The following is a 22,633-nucleotide window of genomic DNA, read 5'->3' on the forward strand; positions in this document are numbered from 1 at the left end:
CCACACCCTGTGCAACAGGTGAACTGAATAATCCTCTAATCACTCAGCAACTCAACCAAAAAAACACCAGGGAAAAGGGAAACAACAGCAAGCACCAGAGAATTGGCAGCTGTCACAGTACAGTATGTGTCTATGAGCATGTGGCGCTGTGAAGAGCTCTTGGTTGTTAGCTATGGCTGTTATCTTCTGAGGTCCTGCTCAATATATTTATTATGGAACAAGGACAGAACATTTGTTTTATTTGAAGGCTAGGGTCCAGAATCGGATATTTTATTAGCAATACTAACAGCCTGAAGTCTGTTAGTGGCCCTCAGTGTTCATCACACCCAAACAACATGAAACTGTTGAAAGAATGAGAAACACTGTGACATTGTTGATGTTCGTAGATCTCATCAATAGTGCAGCTAAAGTTTGTCCTGAGCGTGGTGCTAAAGGAAAGCGCATGGAGTTCTAAAATGGAAATGGTTCATCCTCTTGGGAGCAGGGAAACGTGGCTTAGCAGCTCCATGACTCTTTGATTCTCTGGGTCTGTGCCCAGGAGGCATGTTTGGTAATCCATCAATGTTTCATGGGTAGACCTACAAGAGGTAAACTGCAGGTCCTGAAAGTGGTGCGAGAGAGGAAAGGTTAGGGGGTTATTATCAGGGGATCCTGAATATTGATCTTGATTATCGACACAGCCAGGATGTGTTTTTATTGCGTTCTGGACGAGCTGTTAAGATATACAAGGCCCTATCTATCTTACACCGGGCGCAAAGCAGCACACAACGCAGCACAACTGTCGTTGCTAGTTTCAGACTGACGCAGTTGTCTTTTTCACGCCCAGCTCTTCCACGTTTTGTAAGAAGCAAATGTACTCTGTGCGCCCCATCGGCGTGTTGGTCTTAAAATGATGTGTGGTCAGGTGCTTTGTTGGCGCGTTGCTATCTTGAGGCAACAGAAAGAGATTGCGTCACTGATCAACAACAACCTGGTCTAAAGTCAATGTCGCAGTGTTTCCCTCATGTTTAAAAGGTGCATTATTCAGATAGTAAGATGCGTCTACATCGGCGGGTTCACAATGGAAATTTTGAGCGTCAAACATTTAATTTCTTGCTATTTTTATGCACCAATTTATTGTGCCAGATCCATCATACAGCACTTGAAGTCCGGAGCCACTCCAGTGACTTCCACTTATCCCCAGGATGTCCAGGTGACTCCTTTTCATCTCACTGAGGACTTGTGCTGCCTTGGAGGTCTCAAACATGGTTCGGACATTCCATGCTCCAAGGCGGATCTTGGTTTTTGGCCCAAGTAGACCCTCTCTCTCACACTCCTGACTTCGTGGAGTTGATTTGTTAGTCCTCTCCCTTAAACCTATTGTCTTCCAAGTATCGGATTACAGACTCATACCACATGGAACCAGACAGGTTTTAAGGTAGTGTACAAGCTGCCCCGTCACGTCAAGCCCAATCAACTCCTGCTACCATGTAGGTGGCAATTGCCTTGCAAGTTACCACTACTGGCAGCACGAGCCAGAACAGTAAACAGAGAGGCAAACATAATCATTAAACGGATTATGATACTTGTCAAAATTAGACAATTCTAGGGCTGCACAGAAATGTTGGAAGCTTTGAAGCTTCATTCATAACAATAAACGCCATAACCATGATGCGCACCTAGCTTTTAAAGGGAATGGGAGATGACACTCTGGTTTAATTCATGTCATACCTAAGATTAATTCCACAGAGAAGAAGCAGCATCTGGCTGGTTTGTGACCCTGTGGGATCAATTCAGCAAATAAAATGATGCTTCCTTCTCTCTCTCTCTCTCTCTCTCTCTCTGTCTAAACTTTTTTTTCTTTTCTTGTTGTGTACACAGTTTTTTTCTTTCTAATCCTCTTGTCAGAGCTCATGGACACATTTTGTGCGGTGACAGTTTAGAGAGTCACTACTCCAGAGGCAGCGAGAGATTTGGTGGGCTCTGAGCTTTTACATGATTTATGCAACATTGTGCTTGCGCTTCATGTCAAAGTGCCAATTTGCACAAAACATCAAGGGGACTGCGTTCGCCCCATAAACTAGAACATCGAAATGAGCCTGCTCTCAGTGTTTCACTTTGATCTGTAATGCAATGTTTGGAGTGAACATAAAGGCAACAATTAAGCTAATATCAAGTCATATTTTTAGATTTTAAGTATTTTTTTTCTTCCTGGCGACCAATATTTTGAATGCAGTTTCCCTCCTGATCCCAAACTGTTCTGGGAGCATATTTAATCGAACAACACTTATTCTGTGTTTGGCATCTTACATACTTCACTGCTGTGTTTGTCTCTGCTTTTCAGGAGCGAATGAAGACCTGACAACAATAACTAAACATTCTATTACTCTCTAAAGCAGCTTTTAACTCCGGTTTGAAAAGCATTAAAGATGCATGAAGCTCTATTTACACTTATCTTTATTTTTGCACGGTGTTCAAATTTAGAAGTATTTCAGCATATTTGCTTTATTTGTCGAGGTTATCCTTACCTATGAAAAAGGCAAACTTCAGATGCTTTCTTGATGGTTTTGGGACTCACAGATACTGTAGAAGTTCCTCACATTGTTGACACAATTAAATGGCTACAACTTGGTAAAGTTGTCTTTTGTTTGGTATTTCTTCAGGTTATTGTGCATTGTATTTAAACTGTATCATGTAATGTTCATTTGTACTTTATATATGTAAATATTAAAGGGACTGTTTGTAACTTCTTACATGTAGAAATCATTGCGGGTCGGTGTCCCATGCGTGCTCGCGTGTGGCTACGCTGTTCAGACAAGACTCCAACACAAACTACACGGAAGCACCAAAACCTCTTGGTTGTATCTAAGCCCGTCTGTTAAACAGTGTTGGCCGCGGCCAGAGGACGCGGGGGAGACCGTAGCTTTGGTCTCCAGGGTCGGAGTTTCTGCTGTACTCTGCTCCTCTGCACCTCTGCCTGCTTGCCTTCAGTCACACACCACGCTCATTCTCACTCTTCTTACGTAGAGTCCCTTTAAGGTTATGTTGTACATACGGTATATTAAGTTAATTTATACTAATTGTGGGAGGGTCTGTGCCCTTCACTGTTATCTGCTACACCTGTTAACCTATTTTGTTGTCCATCTGCCTGCAACCCATTGGTGAGAGTTGAGTGAGTTTTGTAACTGTTTATGGTCACAAGTTGAAAAAAATCTGAGCGGTGGTGCTAGGGGGGCCCCTAAAAGTCCCTTTTAACTTTTGGACTCTGATATTATATTTTTTATGAATAAAAGCCTGAATTGTATTTTTTTTTTCTCAAAACGTGTAGTTTAATCAAGCCAAACGATATTCGTCACTGACACCTAGTCCACTGATTGCTGTGATGCAATTTGACTCTGACCTATCACCTCACATGCATGTGCATTGTTTATCAACGCCGTTGTGTCAGGTGCCACTGTCCGTAGTAAACGGACGGAGAGACAGGGAGAGGGGTGAGCTCTAATGCTCGAATAATAGACTGGCCTCAATGCAGTCCCTCACACTGATCCAAGTGCTGTCCCTCATGTTGTGCCTTATACAGGCCCTAGTATCAGTAGTCATGCTGACCCTGACACTCTCTCCATTGCAAGCCCTAACTTACCCACTAAATATACTATCAACCATTATTGAGTTATGCCTGTCTGTTGACATGTCAATGCTTGGCTTTTTCAATGGCGTTTCAAACTTCTTCAGAGAGCTTTTCGTGCCATTTTTGCCACAAATATATATTTTTAGATTCTTTAGCTGATAATTTGCAGCTTGAGAAAGATCAAAACTGCTGCATTAGCATCATGAATCTGTAGCAAAGTAGCAGGACGCACCTTTCCTTGCACGTCAAGCAGCTTTTTGGTCAAGATACCCGATGGATGAGGGCATGGATCCTTTGGATGGTTCGAAATAAAAGACATATTTTGGAAAAAAACAAGCTTTTTCCCCTTTTTAATACTCAATTGTTTCAGTTTTAATTTCATGGTGTTTAATCTATAATGTAAAGGTTATGAAACAGGGTTTTGAACCTACAATTCCTCGTTGCAACATTGTGCGTGTTGTTCTTGCATAGATTTAATTATATTTTTTTCACTTTATTTAAAGAAGCAGTATGTAGTATTTAGGGGGATCTCTTGGCAGAAATGGAATATAATATTAATAAGTATGTTTTCTTCAGTGTGTAATCACCTGAAACTAAGAATCGCTGGGTTTTCCTTACCCTACAATGAGCCTGGTTTATCTACTTACGGAGTAGGTCCTCTTCACGGAGCTGGCCGTCATGTTTCTACAGTAGCACAGAACTGTTTCTAGTTGTAAAATATTGTTGTTGTTAATAGTAAATATGTCTCTTGCATCATGTATTTAATGTAACATAAGAAGGGTTCCCATGCTGCTACAAAAAAAGTACTGAAGAACTGGAATAATGACGTGTGGAACAATTATTTCACCAGTATATTAAATTCACCATCATCTCTGTGAAGGTTCTCATTTGTCCAGGTCACTGGATATCTCGCAGTCTCACATCCAAGAGGCTTCATGAAAATGTCCTCTTGACCAAACAAAGTCCAGTAGCTTTAAATGATCTACTCCACTTGTGTCATGTAAAACTAGAGGGTTCCTGTGCTTTAAGAAGACAGGGAGAGTGCTCTTTTTTTAAAATTGTTACATTATGTGCTGAATTTATCACAATATTCAACTTTTTTTTTGCTCAGTTTATAACGTAATTAGGGATGCACTGATACTGTGCTCATGTACTCGCAAAACGGCTCCGATACAACGGCCCCGACACCACTTTATGGCAGCGTGACGTTACGTTAAGGGCGCACGCCGGCCCTCACTTTCATTGCGCCACAGGGTTTTGCTTGCACCCTCTGACTCGCGCGTGCGTTAGACTCCTTGGTCCGTGTTTCAAGACAGGTTGGGTGGGTTGCCGACATCGCCACAGACCTCTGGCGCCTTTTACGTGGGCCGCGGCACGATGCGGTTGGGGCGCACTGAGGACAGTCCGCTCCGGTCGACAGTCGCACCGGGGGCAGGGAGCCCCGTCACGGTGCGGCGAGGTCCGGGCGGGGAGCGCTGTAAAGCTGCAGCCGCGAGCCACCTTCGTCCCGAGCCTTTCCAAGCCAAACTAGAGCCGGTCGCGGCGCACCGCCTCGTATGCGGGACTCCCCAGCCTGTCGTGCGTCGCTCACACCCTCCAGCTGGCTGTTAACGAGGGTCTTTTGGCACAGAGAAGTACTCATGTCGGTACTCGGTATCGGCGGGTACCCAAATCTAAGTACTTGTACTCGTTCTGAAACAAAGTGGTATCGGTACATTCCTAAATGTAATAATGCTAATAACTTATTACATTATGAACAAAACTGTTATTACGTTATGAGTTACTACACATGGACAGGTTACCAGTCAGTCACAGTAACATAAAGCCAGACCACCATTCACACTGCTTTTTTCCACACAGCTGCTTTTCTGTGGGTCAGAGTGGATGAAGAGCGGGCCGAGTGACATTATGTGGCCAAATGAACAGACGTAGTTAGGAATCCCAGATCTTAAGTAAATTTTGAGTCTGTACATCGCCGGATTTGATGTGGATTTGCTCAGTCCACGTTCTCTCCAGTCAGCCATTATTGAAGTGGATGTCAACAGAAGAAGAGTACTGATCCTCCCCCTCCCTCTCCTGTGTTTGTCTGTGTCTCTCCCTCACAGAGGCTAATGTTTGCTCGGTGGTATCTAAGGGTTACATCTCTGGCCTCTTGCGGCTTTACGAGGACTGGCACAGCAAGGGAGCTCCACATGCTGCCATCGCAATCCGCCACGCACTGCTGCGCTGCCTCCATAAGGTCACCCACAGTACTGCAGGCAGACAGGCTTTCGTATCCCACGGAGGCATCAGACTGCTGTATGAAACTACACAGGTGAAGTTCAGATTTCCTGATTGTTTTTTTTTGTCTGTACTATTTCCAGTCTCCTTGCCCTCTCCTCACTGCACTGATCTATTAATGGGACCAAATATTTCCCTTTCACCATCAACAGAAAGTCATACTGTGAACTGGTTCACTTGGCTTTTGCACGCATATGCAGTCGTGAAGATTTCTTTTGCGTCCTTGTGCTCAGCGCGGGCCCCCCCTTACGTCCACACTGAAGTTTTCATTTTGAAAACACATCAGTACTACTGTCATCCCAAGATGAAGTTTGATGGACGTCTTTTGGCACATTCTTTCCCTGTTAGTACAGTCCTTTACTTTTCTATAGATAGATATATTAACTGAGTTTTAATTATTTTTTTATTTCTCTGCAGACGTGTTTGCTGAGTAAAGGTCTGGAGTCTCTGGTGGAGCTCTCTGTGCAGCTGATGAGGAAGTGTCTTCCTAAAACCCCTCTTCCACTGACATCAGATCAGTCCGCGTACACCTTCCCCCTGCCTGGAAGACCATGCGCTTTGCCTGATATGGATGCGGAACCAGGTACAGTATCAGTATTCACCTCATGTCAACGTGCAGCAGAAGCACCCTTTGATAACAGTTACTGACTCAGATCAGTGGAGTTGTAAGATATGTAAAATAATAGTAAATAATCATAATAAACCGAATAAATGTAACATACAATGCAATACTTTCAATTTGGGAATATTTTAAGACGAGTTGGTCAAAGTTTTATGACTGAAAAAATGAATAGTATTTATTGAAGTGCGTTGCATTTCTTGGCCTATTTTGTTGAGTATTTATATATTTAATGTAATGTTCTATATTATATTTTGGATGTAGTGTAGTCCATATTCCCAGTGGCAGAAAAAAATTAACTTACATTTTCAAGACATCCTCAGTCTTCTCCGGGGCCCCAGTTCGTAATAATATCACGTCTTTGTCTTAAGATTCTTCTTGTTAGTTTGAAATCCCTTTTATTAATTAATTGTAATGCAATTGTTATAATAATAATAATAATAATAATAATATTGGTGGTGGTGATGATGATGATGATTATTATCATTCATTTTACTGATGTGCAGATGTTAAAAATGTGGGAGTACGACATTGTATGAATCTTTGGATATTGTCGGTTTCCTCCCAATCAGAGCAACAACAAATATCTACAAAGTTGTAACAGTTTTACAGCGTTCACTTTACTAAAAGTCATGAGTAAACTTCCCAACAGACAATTAAGTACAGAACACTGACGCTGGCTGCTTTGTTGTCTCGGTTGTATCCAGATGAGACCAGTGAGGAGAGTGATGACGAAGAGGCTGAAGACATCCAAGAGGCAGACTATGTAAGTGTGTGTGTGGCTCTATGTGGCCTTGTGTTCATGAGTTTTTGTGTTTACTTTCAGTCACCAAAGTACGTCATGAGGGCCAGTATTGGTAGTTAGCAGAGAAAAAACAAAACAATTCTGTTATTCATTAGTCGTTTAAATTAATTTCTTTTGACTACCCTAAAAAAGTAGTTAGGATTTGTATGAACAACTTCCTTTATATCTCCACTCATCACACTAGTTTAGCATTAGAAAGATTGGGTCTCATTCACCGAGATCTTCCTAAGTAATCTATCATCCATAATGATGAATCCTCGTAAATTGAAGGCGTGTGCCAGTTGATCCTAATTAGCAGGTTAACGGCCTGCCAATCCCCATAAAAGGGCATGAGTCTACATGGCTGTGTGCACACACAGAGACTGAAAAGAGAGAATGAAGTCAAGAATGCCCAAATGAAAGTCTAAAGCTCGGTCCATGTCAGCAGCGCGTGGCGGCTCTACAGATATATTGGCAAGAGGGTGGCATGGAGACTTTTGGAGGTGGCATATATATATATATACACAATTGTGTCCATGTCTGTATATATATATATATATATATATATATATATACACACACAGATATATATACTGTATATATATGCTGATTTAATTGCATACAATCACATATTAATATTTGTTTGGAAAAGCCCCCAAATGAAGATATTTTAACTCCAAAACATTACATTATTGTTAATTTATGTTTTTTAAACATTATTATATAACATTAAATTAATCTAAATTAATAAGGTAAATTTGACTCTCAGGTAATAAGCTTTGAATGAACTGTCTCTGCATTGCTGACTTGTGTGGCTTTTTGTTTGGGGGTTTGGAACGAGTGGTTTTAGCCTTTTAAACTGGGTACTTTTCTACTGATCTAAAATGTGGACACGTTTGTCTGCAAAATGAGCTGTTTGAGAGATGTTGGTAGTTGCAGGCAATCAGGAGACACTTCTTCTCCTCTCACAGTGAGTAGCCTATATGGGTTTGGTAAGGTTTAAGTAAGGTTTAATCTGTCCCTCACACAATCAAACCCGATTTACCTTTAGGCCCACTAAACAAAACAAGCTTCAACAAAACACTTGGACGCCACTATCAGGAAAAAGTAAATAAAAGTAATAAAAGTCATGTGGCTGGGGCCGGCGGGAGAGGCTGCACAGAAAACTGCCGGGCCGGGAGAAATCGTAGCTGCTGCCCGGCGCCCGCTGCAGCCTTAGATGGCTAGCGGCAGCTCGGTGAAATCGGTATCCTCTATCTGCTCCATTTCCAACCAGCCACAACTTTATATAAACTGGAAAAACAAAGTTTGGAAACTTGTGTTTGGTGGATTATTTCTCTGTTGTTACAATGCTAATGGTCATTGTATTTTACATCGTTGGAAAGCCTGTTTATTTACCTTCACAATGATGTCCAGCTTGTAAGGATCATGCATTTGTGGGATGAGCAGCACAGCTGATTATGTGGGGAGCGCCCAAGAAAAATTTGCCAAAATGCTCCGTCAATGGTAAATATGTCCCCTTTAATATAGCCCTTACTTACTCTTTCCTGCAATCCTGATTCAGGCCACCTAGCTCCTAGAGCTGCGTTACGACTGCATCTGTTGTGTTAGTGCTAATTCAAAGCAATCACTTCCTGCTGCTCTCGTTTCACTTTGAACGCTTCGCATTGACAAATCACATGGAGACTTTTATGGTGAAGAGCTTAGGCCTACAGGAAATGCATTGTAATGTATTTGCGCCAAAGTTAGCGACGTGAACTTGCATCACTGTTACTGACGCTGTAACTTTGTGTACACAGCAAGTGCTTTTTGCAGGGAGAAATTGTAAAAGAAGAAACAGTAGTCACAGTAGTCGGGTTTCATGACACAAGCGTCTGTGGGCTAATGTTTGTGACCGGTCGATCTCGGCTCATACTGTATGTAGGCTACAGTCTGTCTGCTCAGTAGTGGATGGGTTTGCAGGGGTTTTACCACTGGAGTTTTTTGACCTCTTGCAAGGTACCCATTAACCTGACCTGGTTGGAAACTGAAAAAAAGCCGGCACTTTCAAAAAGGTGGACTGGATGAACTATCTGTCAATCAAACCCTTGCCGATGCCAGTCGGGAGAAGAGCAAAAACCTTGTCTTCAGTGCCGTTCTTTGCTCTTCATTCAAAAGAAAGAAATACTCTCCAGTTCTAATAGAACTGATGCTATTGCAGCATCTACGATAACCTCTTCAGGAGCCGCTATTGTTGTTTAGATCGAACAGTCGCCTCTGTGTGTCGTCACACCACACCCGTAGCTGCAGTAAATCCTCACAGGACGTTGATTGGTCCGTTCTCTGGATTGCCTGACACAAACGCATAACTTGAAGCCTGACCAGATGTATTTTTCCATGGTACCCATGGCAACTGTAATAAAAAAACTAGTATCTTTCAACAGATGATCCAGTCCGTATGGGGTTAGGTTTCATCACCACTGAATTAGCAAACTGCTCCAACACCTGGGATACACAGTATATGTATGTATGTATAAACCTGCGCATGTTAAATGACACTTTGTGGTTTTAGGGGGAGTTCCATGCTGGAACTATTTGGAGAAACAACACATTTTTCCTCCCTCTGCCCAGTACTTCCGCGCAGCATCCCCATCTACCTTGTGAGGTGCTAGATACCGTTGGTGAGCACAGGTTGTGGTATAATTGGTACCAAACCTAGCAACCTCACTGTGATGACAAAACTCAACAGGACAGGAAGCTGCACAGTCACTGCACCACCCTGTTGTTCAAAGAGATCCTTGTGATCAAGATGCAGACGTTTCCTGTGATTGGTTCACAGGTTGTATACAAAAAACATCCAAAGTAAGAACATCGTAATGCTGTCTGTGCCATTGCTGTGAATGCGAGTGCTTTTATTCACTCGTGAGTCATATGTATTCAAAATGTCACTAAGTAGGCAGACTGCCAGAGTGACTAACAATAGCATGATGCCAACATGAGAGAGAGCAGGATGTTTATGGAGTAAAGTGATTGTGTGGAAGGAGCTCTGTACGAGTTTTTCTTCCACTGATTAGACAGAAACTGCACAGTGAACAGTGATGATTTACAGCACACAGTGACTCAGTCACTGACTCAGTCACTGACTAATGCTGCATTCCCAGTGTGGCAGTATGTGGTAGACAGGAAAGACGGATGTTATTTGTTTTCAACCGAGGGGCTGACAGTAACTACGCCAGCAATGGTGCTAAGTGCCACCCACGACGCCCACAGATACCGCTTCGTCAGAAAAAGTTCCATTTGTGTTCCACCATCTTAGTGAAGCAGTAACATGGGTGTATCTACAAACTCTTGGCCCAAATGCTTTTATTGTCACAGCACCTAGCAACAATTGAATTGTAAAATGTTCTAGTTTGGTCTGTCTGAGGGAAAAGACATCAAGTTTGGTTTGACTTTTCAACTTACTCTCCATGTGCCTATGAGCTCTTATGGTATGGTTATATTTAAAACAATTCTTTGTCATTTTATCCTCTTATTTTTTTCAGTTATTCTATCAGATAGTTCTTGTTTCATTTCAGGTATTAGTCGTTAGTTTGGTTTTCTCCATAAAGACTGACATGTACGATAAAGCGGAAGTAGGCGAGATTGGAGCAAACACGATTAAAAAAGTTATTTTTATAAAACGGTCGCTATATCATGACAATAGTACATGAAACAGGTAAAACAATCGTGTTCCTCCGTGTCCTCTGGTGTCCTCCGATGCTCCTAACGGCATCTGCAAGATTTCACAGACCGGAGGAAAACAAGCAGTAAGAGCTGATGTCTATGAGAGCCGGCTGTCAATCACTCACAAACTCCAACCAAAGCACACTTAACCTTTTTCTGTCTAAAATAAATATAAATAACATTTATAATGAAATGAAATGGCCATTATGAAAGGCAAACTCTATGTAGAAAGAAAGGGCTGGCAGGAGCAGCAGAAACACTACAGGTGTGGACGCCACACGCGTGAGAGACGCAGCAATTCAGCGAGGCAGCCACCACACACTGCTGACGTGCCCGGTCTGGCACGTTTCAGAATCATCTTGTAGTACACGGTTTAGCTGTAAAATGAGAGTGAACAGGCAGATAAGTAACTAAGGCAAGGATCCAGGTCGAGGAGGAGCAGAGTGTAGGAGTGAGCAGGCAGGTTGGAAGCAGGAAGCAGCAACAGCTGGCAGGTGAACAGACCTGAGCAAAGAACAAAACAAAGTGAATCCAAAAATCCCAAACATGAGCATGAGCAAAGTCAAGAATCAATTACTAAGAGAGCCTGAATATGTCTTGTACCACTGAGGGCGACGGAACGATCTGGCGATGACTGGCAGGAAGACCGGGGTTGATATACTGCAGGTGTGTGTGATGGTTGGTTAATTGCTGTCAGCTGCTCCAGCAGTGCCCGCCCAGGAGAAGGAGGAGGAGGAGGAAGGCCACACCTCCCAACACACTGACAGACTAGACAAACAGGGAAAAACACACAGGAGACAAAAGGGCAGGGAAACAGAGGAAACAAAAGGAAACACTAGACTGCCAAGGTGAAATCATGACAATTTCAGTCTGGTTGATTTACAATTTCTATTTGAGTGAAAACAATGGAGTCGTGCTCAGAGTTTAGCAGTCTGGAGTCTTTTTTGTTGATACATGAGCGTAGAAATAGAATAGAAAAAAAAATGTATGTATACACAAGCTTCAAGTTTTCAGAGTTGTGTCCATAGTGTCATTTTTTTGTTTGTGTATACAACAGCATTTTTTCCAGGAATGTCATCACAGACACACAGTTCATAATACTGCAAATAAATAAATATTGCAATACTTTTATCAGTGGGGCCATGGGATCAATCTCCATTGTGTTACCTCCTTCAGAGAGTGACTTAACAGACATTTATTTAAATGAATATCTGTGAGTTTGCCACGTTAACATCCGTGTTATATTTATATTTTGAGCATGGATGAAGACACTCCATCAGAGGCGTGCTGTTGTCTGAAAATAATGCATGATCTTCTCGGCCAATCAGAATTCAGCATTGTACAGCAACCGTGTTTGGTGATACATCACTATGAGAAAAGACCATCTAGTTTTTTTCTTGAAAACAGAACAAAGAATAGTTTTTAAAGCTAAATATTCTACCTGCTGTGTACATGGCACATTACACATGAAATTATTTCAATACCAGCCCAGTGTAATAAAGTGGAAACATTTTCAGAACAAAAGACAAACTTTCATTAAAGGTACTGTGAGGAACTTTTAACTGGTTATGAAAGAGTCTCAATGCACTTTAATGTCAGATTCTGCGCAAAATCAGACAAAATCATCACTAGAACCTCCTTCAGCTCAGACTTCGGCAGGCCATCCGGCAACGACATGTCCACCATGGACAGACCCAGTTTCGGCTTCACTGCTGCCTTCGACCTGCAGTCAGAGCTTCGGTGGGAGGTTGAGAGCTCCGCGCCCAGCAGCAGCAGTAGCTCCTCCTCTGGCCAGGAAGCAGAGCTTTGCTCGTTGCTCCGCCGGATACCACGCTGCTGGAGGCTAAGCTAAGCAATGTTTCTGCTTTGGAGGCCACGTTAGTTCAGATCTGTAGGCCACACGATAACAAGCAGTAGATCAGCAACTCCTGTGTTCTGAAAAGTAAAATTACTGTTTTTGTCAATGAAGTCTGGTGGCTTTGAAGAGAGCATAAATACCGGCTTCAATTCCCCATCAGAAGGAGCTGTCTGATGGCGAAGTAAAGCGGTAAAAATATTGTAAATATAGCCTACACTGAGACTGATATTGAGTTTTCCTGCTGCTCTCGTCCAACTGAAACTGAAATATCGTTCTCTTCAAAGCCACCACACTCCATTGCCAAAAATAGCAAATTTAACCTTGCAGAAAACAGGAGTATGCATACAACCCCACTAGCTATGAGCCGCCGGCTCAGCCGTTGCCATGTTGAGAGCTGTGTGGAGGCAATAGAAATGCTCCCAAACTTGCATTCAGCGCCTTTAAAATCAGCTTGATTAAGACTGAAAACAACAAAAGTATTATTGTTGTTAACGAGGTGATCAGGAAGGAGGGTGGGAGGAGAGGAGAAAGACGAGATAGGTAGCTGATCTTATTTTCTTGTGGATGAAGGAACATTCTATAAACTCTGACTTTGCCTGGTTCCAGATCCCTGACTTGCCCCGAGCACTCAACAGTCTCTTTCTTTAGGTCTGTGATTCCCACCATCTCTTCTGACTCCCACGTGTGTCTTTCTGTCCAGGATGACGATTTGGAGACTGACCTGAACAAACTTCGTCTTCGTCCTGACCCAGACAGACCCAAAGAGCTGCTGCCACAGTACAGCCGCCTCTGTCCTGAACTCTCACATGACTTCCAGGTACACGTGTGTGTGTGTGTGTGTGTGTGTGTGTGTGTGTGTGTGTGTGTGTGTGTGTGTGTGTGTGTGTGTGTGTGTGTGTGTGTGTGTGTGTGTGTGTGTGTGTGTGTGTGTGTGTGTGTGTGTGTGTGTGTGTGTGTGTGTGTGTGTGTGTGTGTGTGTGTGTGTGTGTGTGTGTGTGTGTGTGTGTGTGTGTGTGTGCGTGTGTGTCTGTATTACCCACGTTGTGGGGACATAAACCTGTTTACACATTGTGGGGACTCACCTTCCAAACGGGTACAAAATGCACGTCCCCATAACGTAAACCATTATATTTTAGGGTAAGTACTTAGTTTAGGTTTAGGGTGCGATAAGGTTAGGTTTAGGTTAAGGTAAGGGTTAGGATTAGGCAAGTAGCAGTTACAGTTAGTGATAGCGAGCTGAAGCCTCGTGAAGCATTGAAGCTTTCCATAAAAAAAAGGCAGATATGATCTTAACCATGTGATCTGTGATATACTGTATTTTGCGCCAGTAAAGGCTGTTGGGAATGACTATAAACAATGAAAAAAAATCTATTACCATGTAATCCATTTATATCTATATAATATATAATATAATGTCTATTTTCTAGGAAGTATATTATGAGTATATAACATACATGTATAATAAACTATAATTGTTTTGTGACTAATGCATCTTATGTGTGTAAACCAATCCTTTGGTCAATAATTGTATTGTAGTGTAATATAATATAATAATGGTAGGAGGGGTAATATTTGAGTTCTGTGTCACTTCTGGAAAGTGGCATTGGTTTGACCAGGCAGAGGACAGTGAATGTGATTGTGTAACTTGGGAGAGGGCATTGAATGTGCTTGTGTAACTAGGACAATGATGTACAGTACAGGGGAGACTTTATTTATTTTTATTCAGGAACAATAACTTCTCAACCGTGTTCGGGCTGAGGCGATTTCTTTTTTTTGACACAACTTCTCCTGCCTTTGAAAACACTCTTTCACAAGGCACCGATGAGGCTGGGGTGCACAGAAACCCAACAGCAAGTTTATATAAATGTGGGTAGATTAATTTTTGTCTTTCCCAGTACAAAAGAAGGTCCCCCATTTGTCCGATATTTAGTTCTGACAGGAAACGCTGGACCTCCACAGTAGCGTCTGTCATCCAAATGACGCCAGAGTTTGTTACCTGAGACGTACACACAGACCATGTTAGTGAGTGTAGTAATAATCAAACTTGACCTCAAAACCAAATAGAAACTACGTTGGGTTACAGGTTGAGCATCCTGTGATGTTGATGGCTGATCTGACTCTGGGGTTTTTGAGCAGACCTAATAATGGCTGTACACTTTGATGTTAGCCTTTTTATAGCTTCAGTGACTTTTGTTGAACTGAAAAATCCAATGACTTTAAACCCAGGGTCCAGTAGTGTTGCTAGTGACATGATGCTCATTGACTGCAAGGTGTGTAGCCTCTCTCCTCAGCTGCCTTATGAGGTGGTCTCCCATTTCCCTATAGCCACTGCAGCTGCCGTGTTTGTGATGTCTTCCTGCAGCATCTGTTTCAACATTTTCAGCAGTAGCACTACCTTTGATCCGGAAACATTTTCCTCTGCTGAGAGCTCCACAGTGGCATCATTAAATGATGACAGCAAAGACAGGCACCCACGGACGGTGTTGTACTCCTCTGAGGTCAGTGAGGGGATGTCAGTTTGTAGTCCGGCTAAAGCCGCCCCCACTGGCTCTCTGAGCTCCACCAGACGGTGCAGCATGTGGAAGGTGCTGTTCCAGCGAGTCTCAACTTCTTGGAGAAGCTTCAGTTTCGGCCTCCCAATATCTTGTTGCACCTGTGCAAGCTTCTCCTTTAAAAAAATACAGATTAGCAATTAATTCCGTCACAGCAGCCGTAACACAAACAAAATATTAGCAGTATCAAAAATTGTACTAAAGTCAAAGAACATACCTTAGCAGTGGTGCTACTTCTAAAGTATTCAACCAGCTTCCTCGCCTCGGTCCGGATGTCAGAGAGCACGGGGGTCAGTTCAAGAGCCTTTTTAACAATGAGGTTCAGAGTGTGCGCTATGCAAATAGTGTGGCGGAGCCTCAGTTCCCTGCCACAGGCAATCATGTTAGCTGCACCATCAGTAACTAGACATGTTACCTTATTGGTGATTCCCCATTCCTCCATGAGGGAGGCTTTCACACACGCTACATTTTCAGCAGTGTGTGTGTGAGGGAATTTCAGTACTCCTAACAGTACTGAACGCAGACGAGTGTTTTCGTTAACAAAATGGCAGGTAACTGCCAGGTAGGCATCCATGTTAATAGATGTCCACATATCAGAAGTAAGGCTTACTGCAGCCACCTCCTGCACTTTAGCTTTGGCCTTCTCCTTTGCTGTGGTGTATTTGGCCTCCACCATGGCCTTTAGAGCCTAAAGGAAAGAACAAAAACAATGCTGAATTGCAGATATAATATCAAAATGCCCTTTTGTTTTATCCATGCACCCGTACACACCTGCCTTGTGGGGAGAACATAGGTAGGGTCTAACTTAGACACAAAGTCCCTAAATCCCACATCCGCCACAATACTGAAGGGCTGTGTATCCTTCACTATCATGGAGACCAAGGCCTCATCCAGCTCTTGGCTGGAAAAAAGAGAATCTATGTAACTACAGTGTCTGTTACTTTTTTTTTATTTGCATGATTAGCAAAAGTCAACATAGTAAAATTGCGACAGTATATTTGTAATATTTGTAATGACCTACCTTGGCTGGGTTCACCTCCAGTTCCCTCCCTGTTCTCATGCAAGGCACGGTAATGCCTTAGCATGGACGGAGTGTTATTATTGTAACCCAACTCCTTTGAGCACAATAAACACTTCACCTTTGAATGAAAGACAGATAGTGAAAAATAAAGAATGATAAGCAAACGTAATGCACCTGTAATAATGTTATATGTAGTCTACCTTATTAGGAGAAATCAGATCAAAGTGTTCCCATACAGGGGAAGTCCTTCTCTTCCTTGCTGGCTCCATCCAAGCAACTATCCAAAATCTCAAAGTATCCAAAATCTCAAACTATCAAAACTGTCAAACTATCAAAACCCTCAAACTATCAAAACTCTCAAACTATCACAAACACATTTTGAAAGGATTCCATGGGGTATATATTGCTGTCAAAATCTCGCGCCAAGATCTGGACCACTTCCTGAACCAGTCACTGGTATGGCTGGGCAGCGAGGCTTCGGACGTCAGCAATGACGTCATTGGTCTTAAACGATACAAGCCTCAATACGCGCATTGCGGAAAACTTCCTCGATTACTCGACACACGCTCCGAAGCCTTGGCACAGCACGTAGAATCACTAGTTACAGTTAGGGTTAGAGTAAGTCTCCATGAAATTACTTTTAAATCAATGTAATGTCCTTAAAAGTCATGAAAACAGGACTGTGTGTGTTCATGTGTGTTTGGCAGCCCAGTGATTTGCTTAGACGATGGCACCTGATGTAAAAAAAGAGTCATTATTTTGGCAGACTTGAATAATAGCTGGTGTGGGATCACATTATAAGAATTATCATAATTATTGTCCTTGTTTTACGCAGAGACCAGACGTCCTGGTTTTTGTCTGTGATTGTCCCGATTTGTCCAGGATTATCCCGGTTACAAGCTGGGTGTGTCAGAGTTGTGAGTTTGAATGGTGGACCCAAACGCAGAGTTGCCAGGCAGAAAAGTAGATTTAAATAAAAGCGAGCTTTAATAAATGAAGCTGAAGAGTCCAACAACAAAAACCAACAAGCATCAAAAACCAAACTGAGAACAAAACCAAAAAATACCAACCAGAGGACACAAGGAACACCAGGATCAGGGCAGGAGTGATGAGCAAAACGGAGGACCAGGTAGACGGGGCTGAAGCGACAAACGAACCGACAAAGACAGAGGGGAACACACAGGCTTAAATACAAGAGGGTGATTAAACACAGGTGAAACAAGTCAGGGCGGGGCAGACAATCAACAAAAGCGGGAAAACAAACAAAGGTAGGAAGTAAAACCAGACAAGACGCAGGAGGAGTGAATTACAAAATAAAAGAGGAAACACTGGAATGAAATATAAAAGAAATCAAACCCAACACAAACCAAAATCACATTAACATAACTAATAACAAGAGACAATCTTAACTTATAACAAAGAGAAAAAAAGTTCAATGTTCTGGCACAGCCAGACCATGACAGAGTGTCCCGAGTCCTGACAAATATCTGTAAAACACTAAAATGTCCCGGTTTTCAACATTCATTACTTGGCTGAATGTGAGCACGAATGGAAAAAAAATGATATAAGAACTGAGGAGGGAGACAGAAAAGATTTTTTTTTTCCTGAAAATTGAGTGACACTCAAATTGTGCTGTCGGCAGCAGGTCAGTGGCTTGTGGCAGCCTGGTCTTCAGTCCATGTTTGATCTGTAACTCCCTGGGCAGGCTGGGAAAAATGATTTCACATCTCTTCTTCTCCAACACAAGTTTATCCTTCACAAGAACAGTCATTTTGGGAACTACTCCAGATGAGTAAAATAATACAAATTTCCTGGGTACATCTCAGTTCCCTTAACTGTCTCCTCGTATCCCTCTTTTCCTTGTGTTTTACCCTTCCTCTGAAGATGGGAGGAGAGATTCAGATGCTGATGTTAAGCCTAGCTTAGCACAAAGATTGGAAGCAGAGAAACTGCACCCTACACATTCTTCAGACCAGCTTATACACGGTTTGTAATATAGTAGATATAATGCAATCAGGAGAGACTCCATTTCAAATGAACAATAATTAATTACATGGTGCGTGAAAAGATGAATAGTGAAAGTCTTTGGCGATTAAACTCCATCGTGACGTAGTATATTAAAGGGGGTAGTGATGCCATGGTGGAGATTAGATATATCCCCCCGAACGTTGATAGCAACGATGATTGGCTCAGGGAGAATCTGTTTAGTTAACTGAGTGAGTGCCCGTAGTCAGCTGATAGAGTAGGAGCCCGTAGAGAGAGAGAGAGAGAGAGAGAGAGAGAGAGAGATTTGTGAATGAATGAGAGTGTAAAGAGAGTCCGTGACTGATCTTTCGCTAAGCTACATTGAAACATTAAAACTTATTTTTTTCTTCTTTTTACCATGACCACAATGGATCCTTATCCATAAGCGATTAGTTTAATTTGCCTGAATGAAGCAGACTTTGAAATAGAGTTGGCAGATCAGAAAACACTCAAACTGATTGTTTTGGAAGGATCTATTTCGTTGTTTAGATCCGAGACTGAATTATGACTGATTTGATTTGTTGTTAGGGAACATCATAGTGTGTAGTGAGACAAAAAATCAGCGTAAGAACATACAGGGAGAATGTGGAGTATGAAATATGCAGATTACCATCATGACTTACATGGCTGTTACTGCAGGACTGATTAGAGAGAGAGAGAGAGGAAATGACAGAGACCGAAACAGTGTGTGTGTGTGTGTGTGTGCGTGTGCGTGTGTGCTAATTTCAAACATGGTCATGATCATTCTGACTTCCATGGCAATCAGAGGTAGTCATGAATAATTCTATGGAGAGGAGAGAGAGAGACTATCTGTTGTCTTTAGGAGATAAACGTTCAATTTGATCAGGCTCAATGTCAACTCACCTGACACGGTTAGAGATTCTGAAGGGCCTGTTGACTCGTGCACTTACTAGTAAAGCCGTGGTATTTATACTTTTACAGTAAATGATCTGAATACATTGTCCACCGCAGAGAAGTGCTAAGACAGCATTGCCCCACTAGTGGATTGATCCCCCCACTAGTGAAGTCTCGACTAGTGTAAATTCTTCTTTCTTTTTTTTAACCACACGATATTCTTGTCTAATCCAGGGGTCAACCTGTTTGATTAATGTCCCCGTATGAATTCTACATCAGAACAGAGGTCAGTCACAATGCCCATCAAAAGACACAGACATAAATAAAAGTAAACACAATTCTTTCATTAATGTAAATTCAGCATGTGGTTAAAAATACATCCCAAATCTCACCTGTACTCCCTGCCTTACAGTTTTTATCTTGTCTTTTTAAGTGTCATTACGTACACACATGGAACTGAATGGCATTATCATCCTAACCAGTGCCTTCAATCTGAGCACATTTGGCTACCAGACCAGCCCCGTCTCCTAAAACTTACGTTCCCATACGACTGAAATGCATTCTCAATTACGTTTAGAAGGAAACGTATTTTGTCATGGATTACGTTGTCTATTGTCTTTTATGTATCACAAATACCTATGTAAGTCTGCAGACGGCCACAGCGAGTGATTTAGTACAATGTGCGATGTGCAGAGCTGGGGTCTCATTTATAACCGTTGCGTACACACAAAACGGGGCCTGAAAAGTGCGTAGGCCACGTCCCACGCAACAGTTGTGATCTATAAAAACAAACTTGACGGGAGAATGTGCGCACATTTAGGGAAACTTTGACCAATGCGTACGCACATTATGGAGACAAGGGAAACTGGCGACGCAGATAGTGAGATGGTGATTTGAAGCCAGACTGTAGAAATTAAATGTGAGAGGCATCATTATACGTATAATGATACCTCTCACATTTAATGTCACTTCATATCACACGTTTCTTATAGATCCGCTTTATCATAAACATTTAAACCAGCAGTGTTATTTGTGCTAATGAGCCATAACTAGGCTATTCCATAAGCACCCTTCAAATGTAAAAGATCAACTCAAATCTCAAATCAAATTCCATTCAGTATCTCATCAGCGCTGTCTCACCATCACGTTCCCTCCACATCCGGAGCTCAGAGGAGAGGACCGGACTACCGACACTCGCGGTCAGCTGTGGAGCAGCTGTTGAAATAATCAGCAACGGTTGAAAAAATCCAAGATTACATCAAATAGCATTAAAGACTGGCAAGAATGTGTTAAGTTCAAGAAAACAGACTAAGACAGGAAATTCAGGTTTTATATATTGTGCTTTTATTTTGGGGAACTCCTCTAAGAACTCTCTCTTTGAGGCCTACAGTACCTCTGGGGGAGTGTTTTCAGGGAGCACACCTGAAACTTCAGCCACAGGCCTCCAGCTGATTTCAGTTAGCTCGTTGGGCTGAACCAAGTCCCAAAGGAAGAGAGAGGGGAGTGAGGTAGAGGTGCTTGTTTGTTTGTTAAGTTGGCTTTTGATTGATATTTCTTCCATTTATCATCCATATTATTTAATCTGTATTATGTAATATTCATTTGTATGTTGTATATGTAAGTATCAAGGTTATATTGCACATTAAGTTAAATTGATTGTGGGAGTGGGTATGTGCCTTTCATTGTTGGTATGGACCACAGGTATATATGCCAGGTGGGAAAAGCAGTGTGGGAGGTGTGTGTGAGAGAGGGGGGGAATCAGGTTGAGTGTCACCTCCATCCTGAAATCTGCTACATGTTTTACTCAGTTTTGTTGTTCATCTGCCTGGCAACCATTGATGAGAGTTTTGTGATGTTTGTAACTTGTTTATAGTGACAAGTTAAAACCTGAGCTCTGGAAAATCCTGGTTGGTCTGTTGCTGCTCACTTTTCCACTGCGCTCACTGTACACGTCAATCCTGCTGGCTTTCTTCCTAGCTGTAAGGGTCCTCCATCTCAAAACCTTCCAGGGATATTAAGGCTTTCAAAAATATATTATATTTCGGTGTGTGTTTGCTGGATTGACACATGACTTACTGCCTGAGCACGACTCAGACTTTGTACCTCTTTGACCTAATGTGGATTTTCTGGCTCTGATAACTGACGAAGATAGTAGAAAATCTAAGATTCGGAAACCTGCGGGAGAGAGAGAGCGTGAGATAGAGAAAGAAAGACAGAAATAGATAGTGTCAGAGACGTTTGGGAGATAATGAACGAGTGTCTCAGTCCATGATAATGTTTCATGTCATAAAACGCAGGATACCATCCGACTTGACTCGTGATAAATGTGCTAATATCTGACTAATAGGAAGCACATTCATGCTAATTTGTCAGAATATATTATGAGGATAAAAAAGTGGAAGGTTTTTTTATCCTGTAATGTTCTCTGCATTACAAAGAAGATCATTCTTTACTGTGTGTACTTCGGTAACACATTTAATTGACAAGCAACTCCATCAGGAGGATTACATTTCAAATCTTACCACACCAGAGGCCTGTACTACGAAGCAGGATTTGGGGTTAGCGAGTTAACTTCTGAGTTAACCCCTTCAGGGTTTTCAGTCCTACGAAGGTGGTTCACTTCTTACCGGGGTAGATCGCCATGGCAACTGATGCTGAACAGCTAACCTGCTCCGGAGCAGGTTATGTTCCAGATAAGAGATCAACTCATATAAAAGCACCTCCTACTGACCAATCAGAGCTCAGTGTGCGGATGAATAAATTACAGTCATAATCAAGGATAAAAGCAACACAGTTTAATCTGATAAATGCAGAAAGAACAGCTGGATTTATGCTGTGGGTGTTTACTGCTTTGAATTATGTTTTTATATTTATATTTTTACTTGCTCTTGAGTCCGTTTCACACCGCCGGAGACGGGGACGTAGCTGAAAGAAGGTTGAAATAGTCACACACGCCGTATTGTAATTAATGGATACAATGAGCTGTGATCCATCCATCATTTACATATAGTAATGCTATCTATATCTAAACAACTATATCTCACTTTTGAGTGTTCCGTTAAATTAATAACTCTGTTAATTTACGCATTCACACATCGGGAGTTTTTTCTTTTACCAGCTGTTCTTCCTGCATTTGGCAGCTTCAACTGTGTTACTTTTACTCTGGATTATGTGTTTAACTTCTTCATATTTGTCTAATATAGTTCGCTCTTCCTTTGTAAAATGTGCCGCGCTGCCTGTCTTTCTGCAAGTCAGTAGACTTATCCATGTCTGTGATTGGTCAGATGCTGCAAACACCGCCCCATTCATGTGAACGCGCTCACAGCCAGA

General features: G+C 42.1%; 1 protein-coding gene across 1 annotated transcript in view; it reads left to right on the forward strand.

Moving 5' to 3' along the window:
* The window catches only part of agbl1 (AGBL carboxypeptidase 1), a 142,699-nt gene that overhangs the window by 39,838 nt on the left and 80,228 nt on the right, over positions 1-22,633 (forward strand). Inside the window, exons 7-12 of the mRNA XM_074634045.1 lie at positions 5,713-5,921; positions 6,305-6,470; positions 7,214-7,272; positions 7,333-7,363; positions 12,609-12,790; positions 13,551-13,667. Coding sequence (XP_074490146.1) covers positions 5,713-5,921; positions 6,305-6,470; positions 7,214-7,272; positions 7,333-7,363; positions 12,609-12,790; positions 13,551-13,667 — 764 coding nt within the window. The remainder of the gene's footprint in view (positions 1-5,712; positions 5,922-6,304; positions 6,471-7,213; positions 7,273-7,332; positions 7,364-12,608; positions 12,791-13,550; positions 13,668-22,633) is intronic.

The sequence above is a fragment of the Sebastes fasciatus genome, chromosome 4 (assembly GCF_043250625.1).
Source record: "Sebastes fasciatus isolate fSebFas1 chromosome 4, fSebFas1.pri, whole genome shotgun sequence".
NCBI classification, from domain to species: Eukaryota; Metazoa; Chordata; class Actinopteri; order Perciformes; family Sebastidae; genus Sebastes; species Sebastes fasciatus.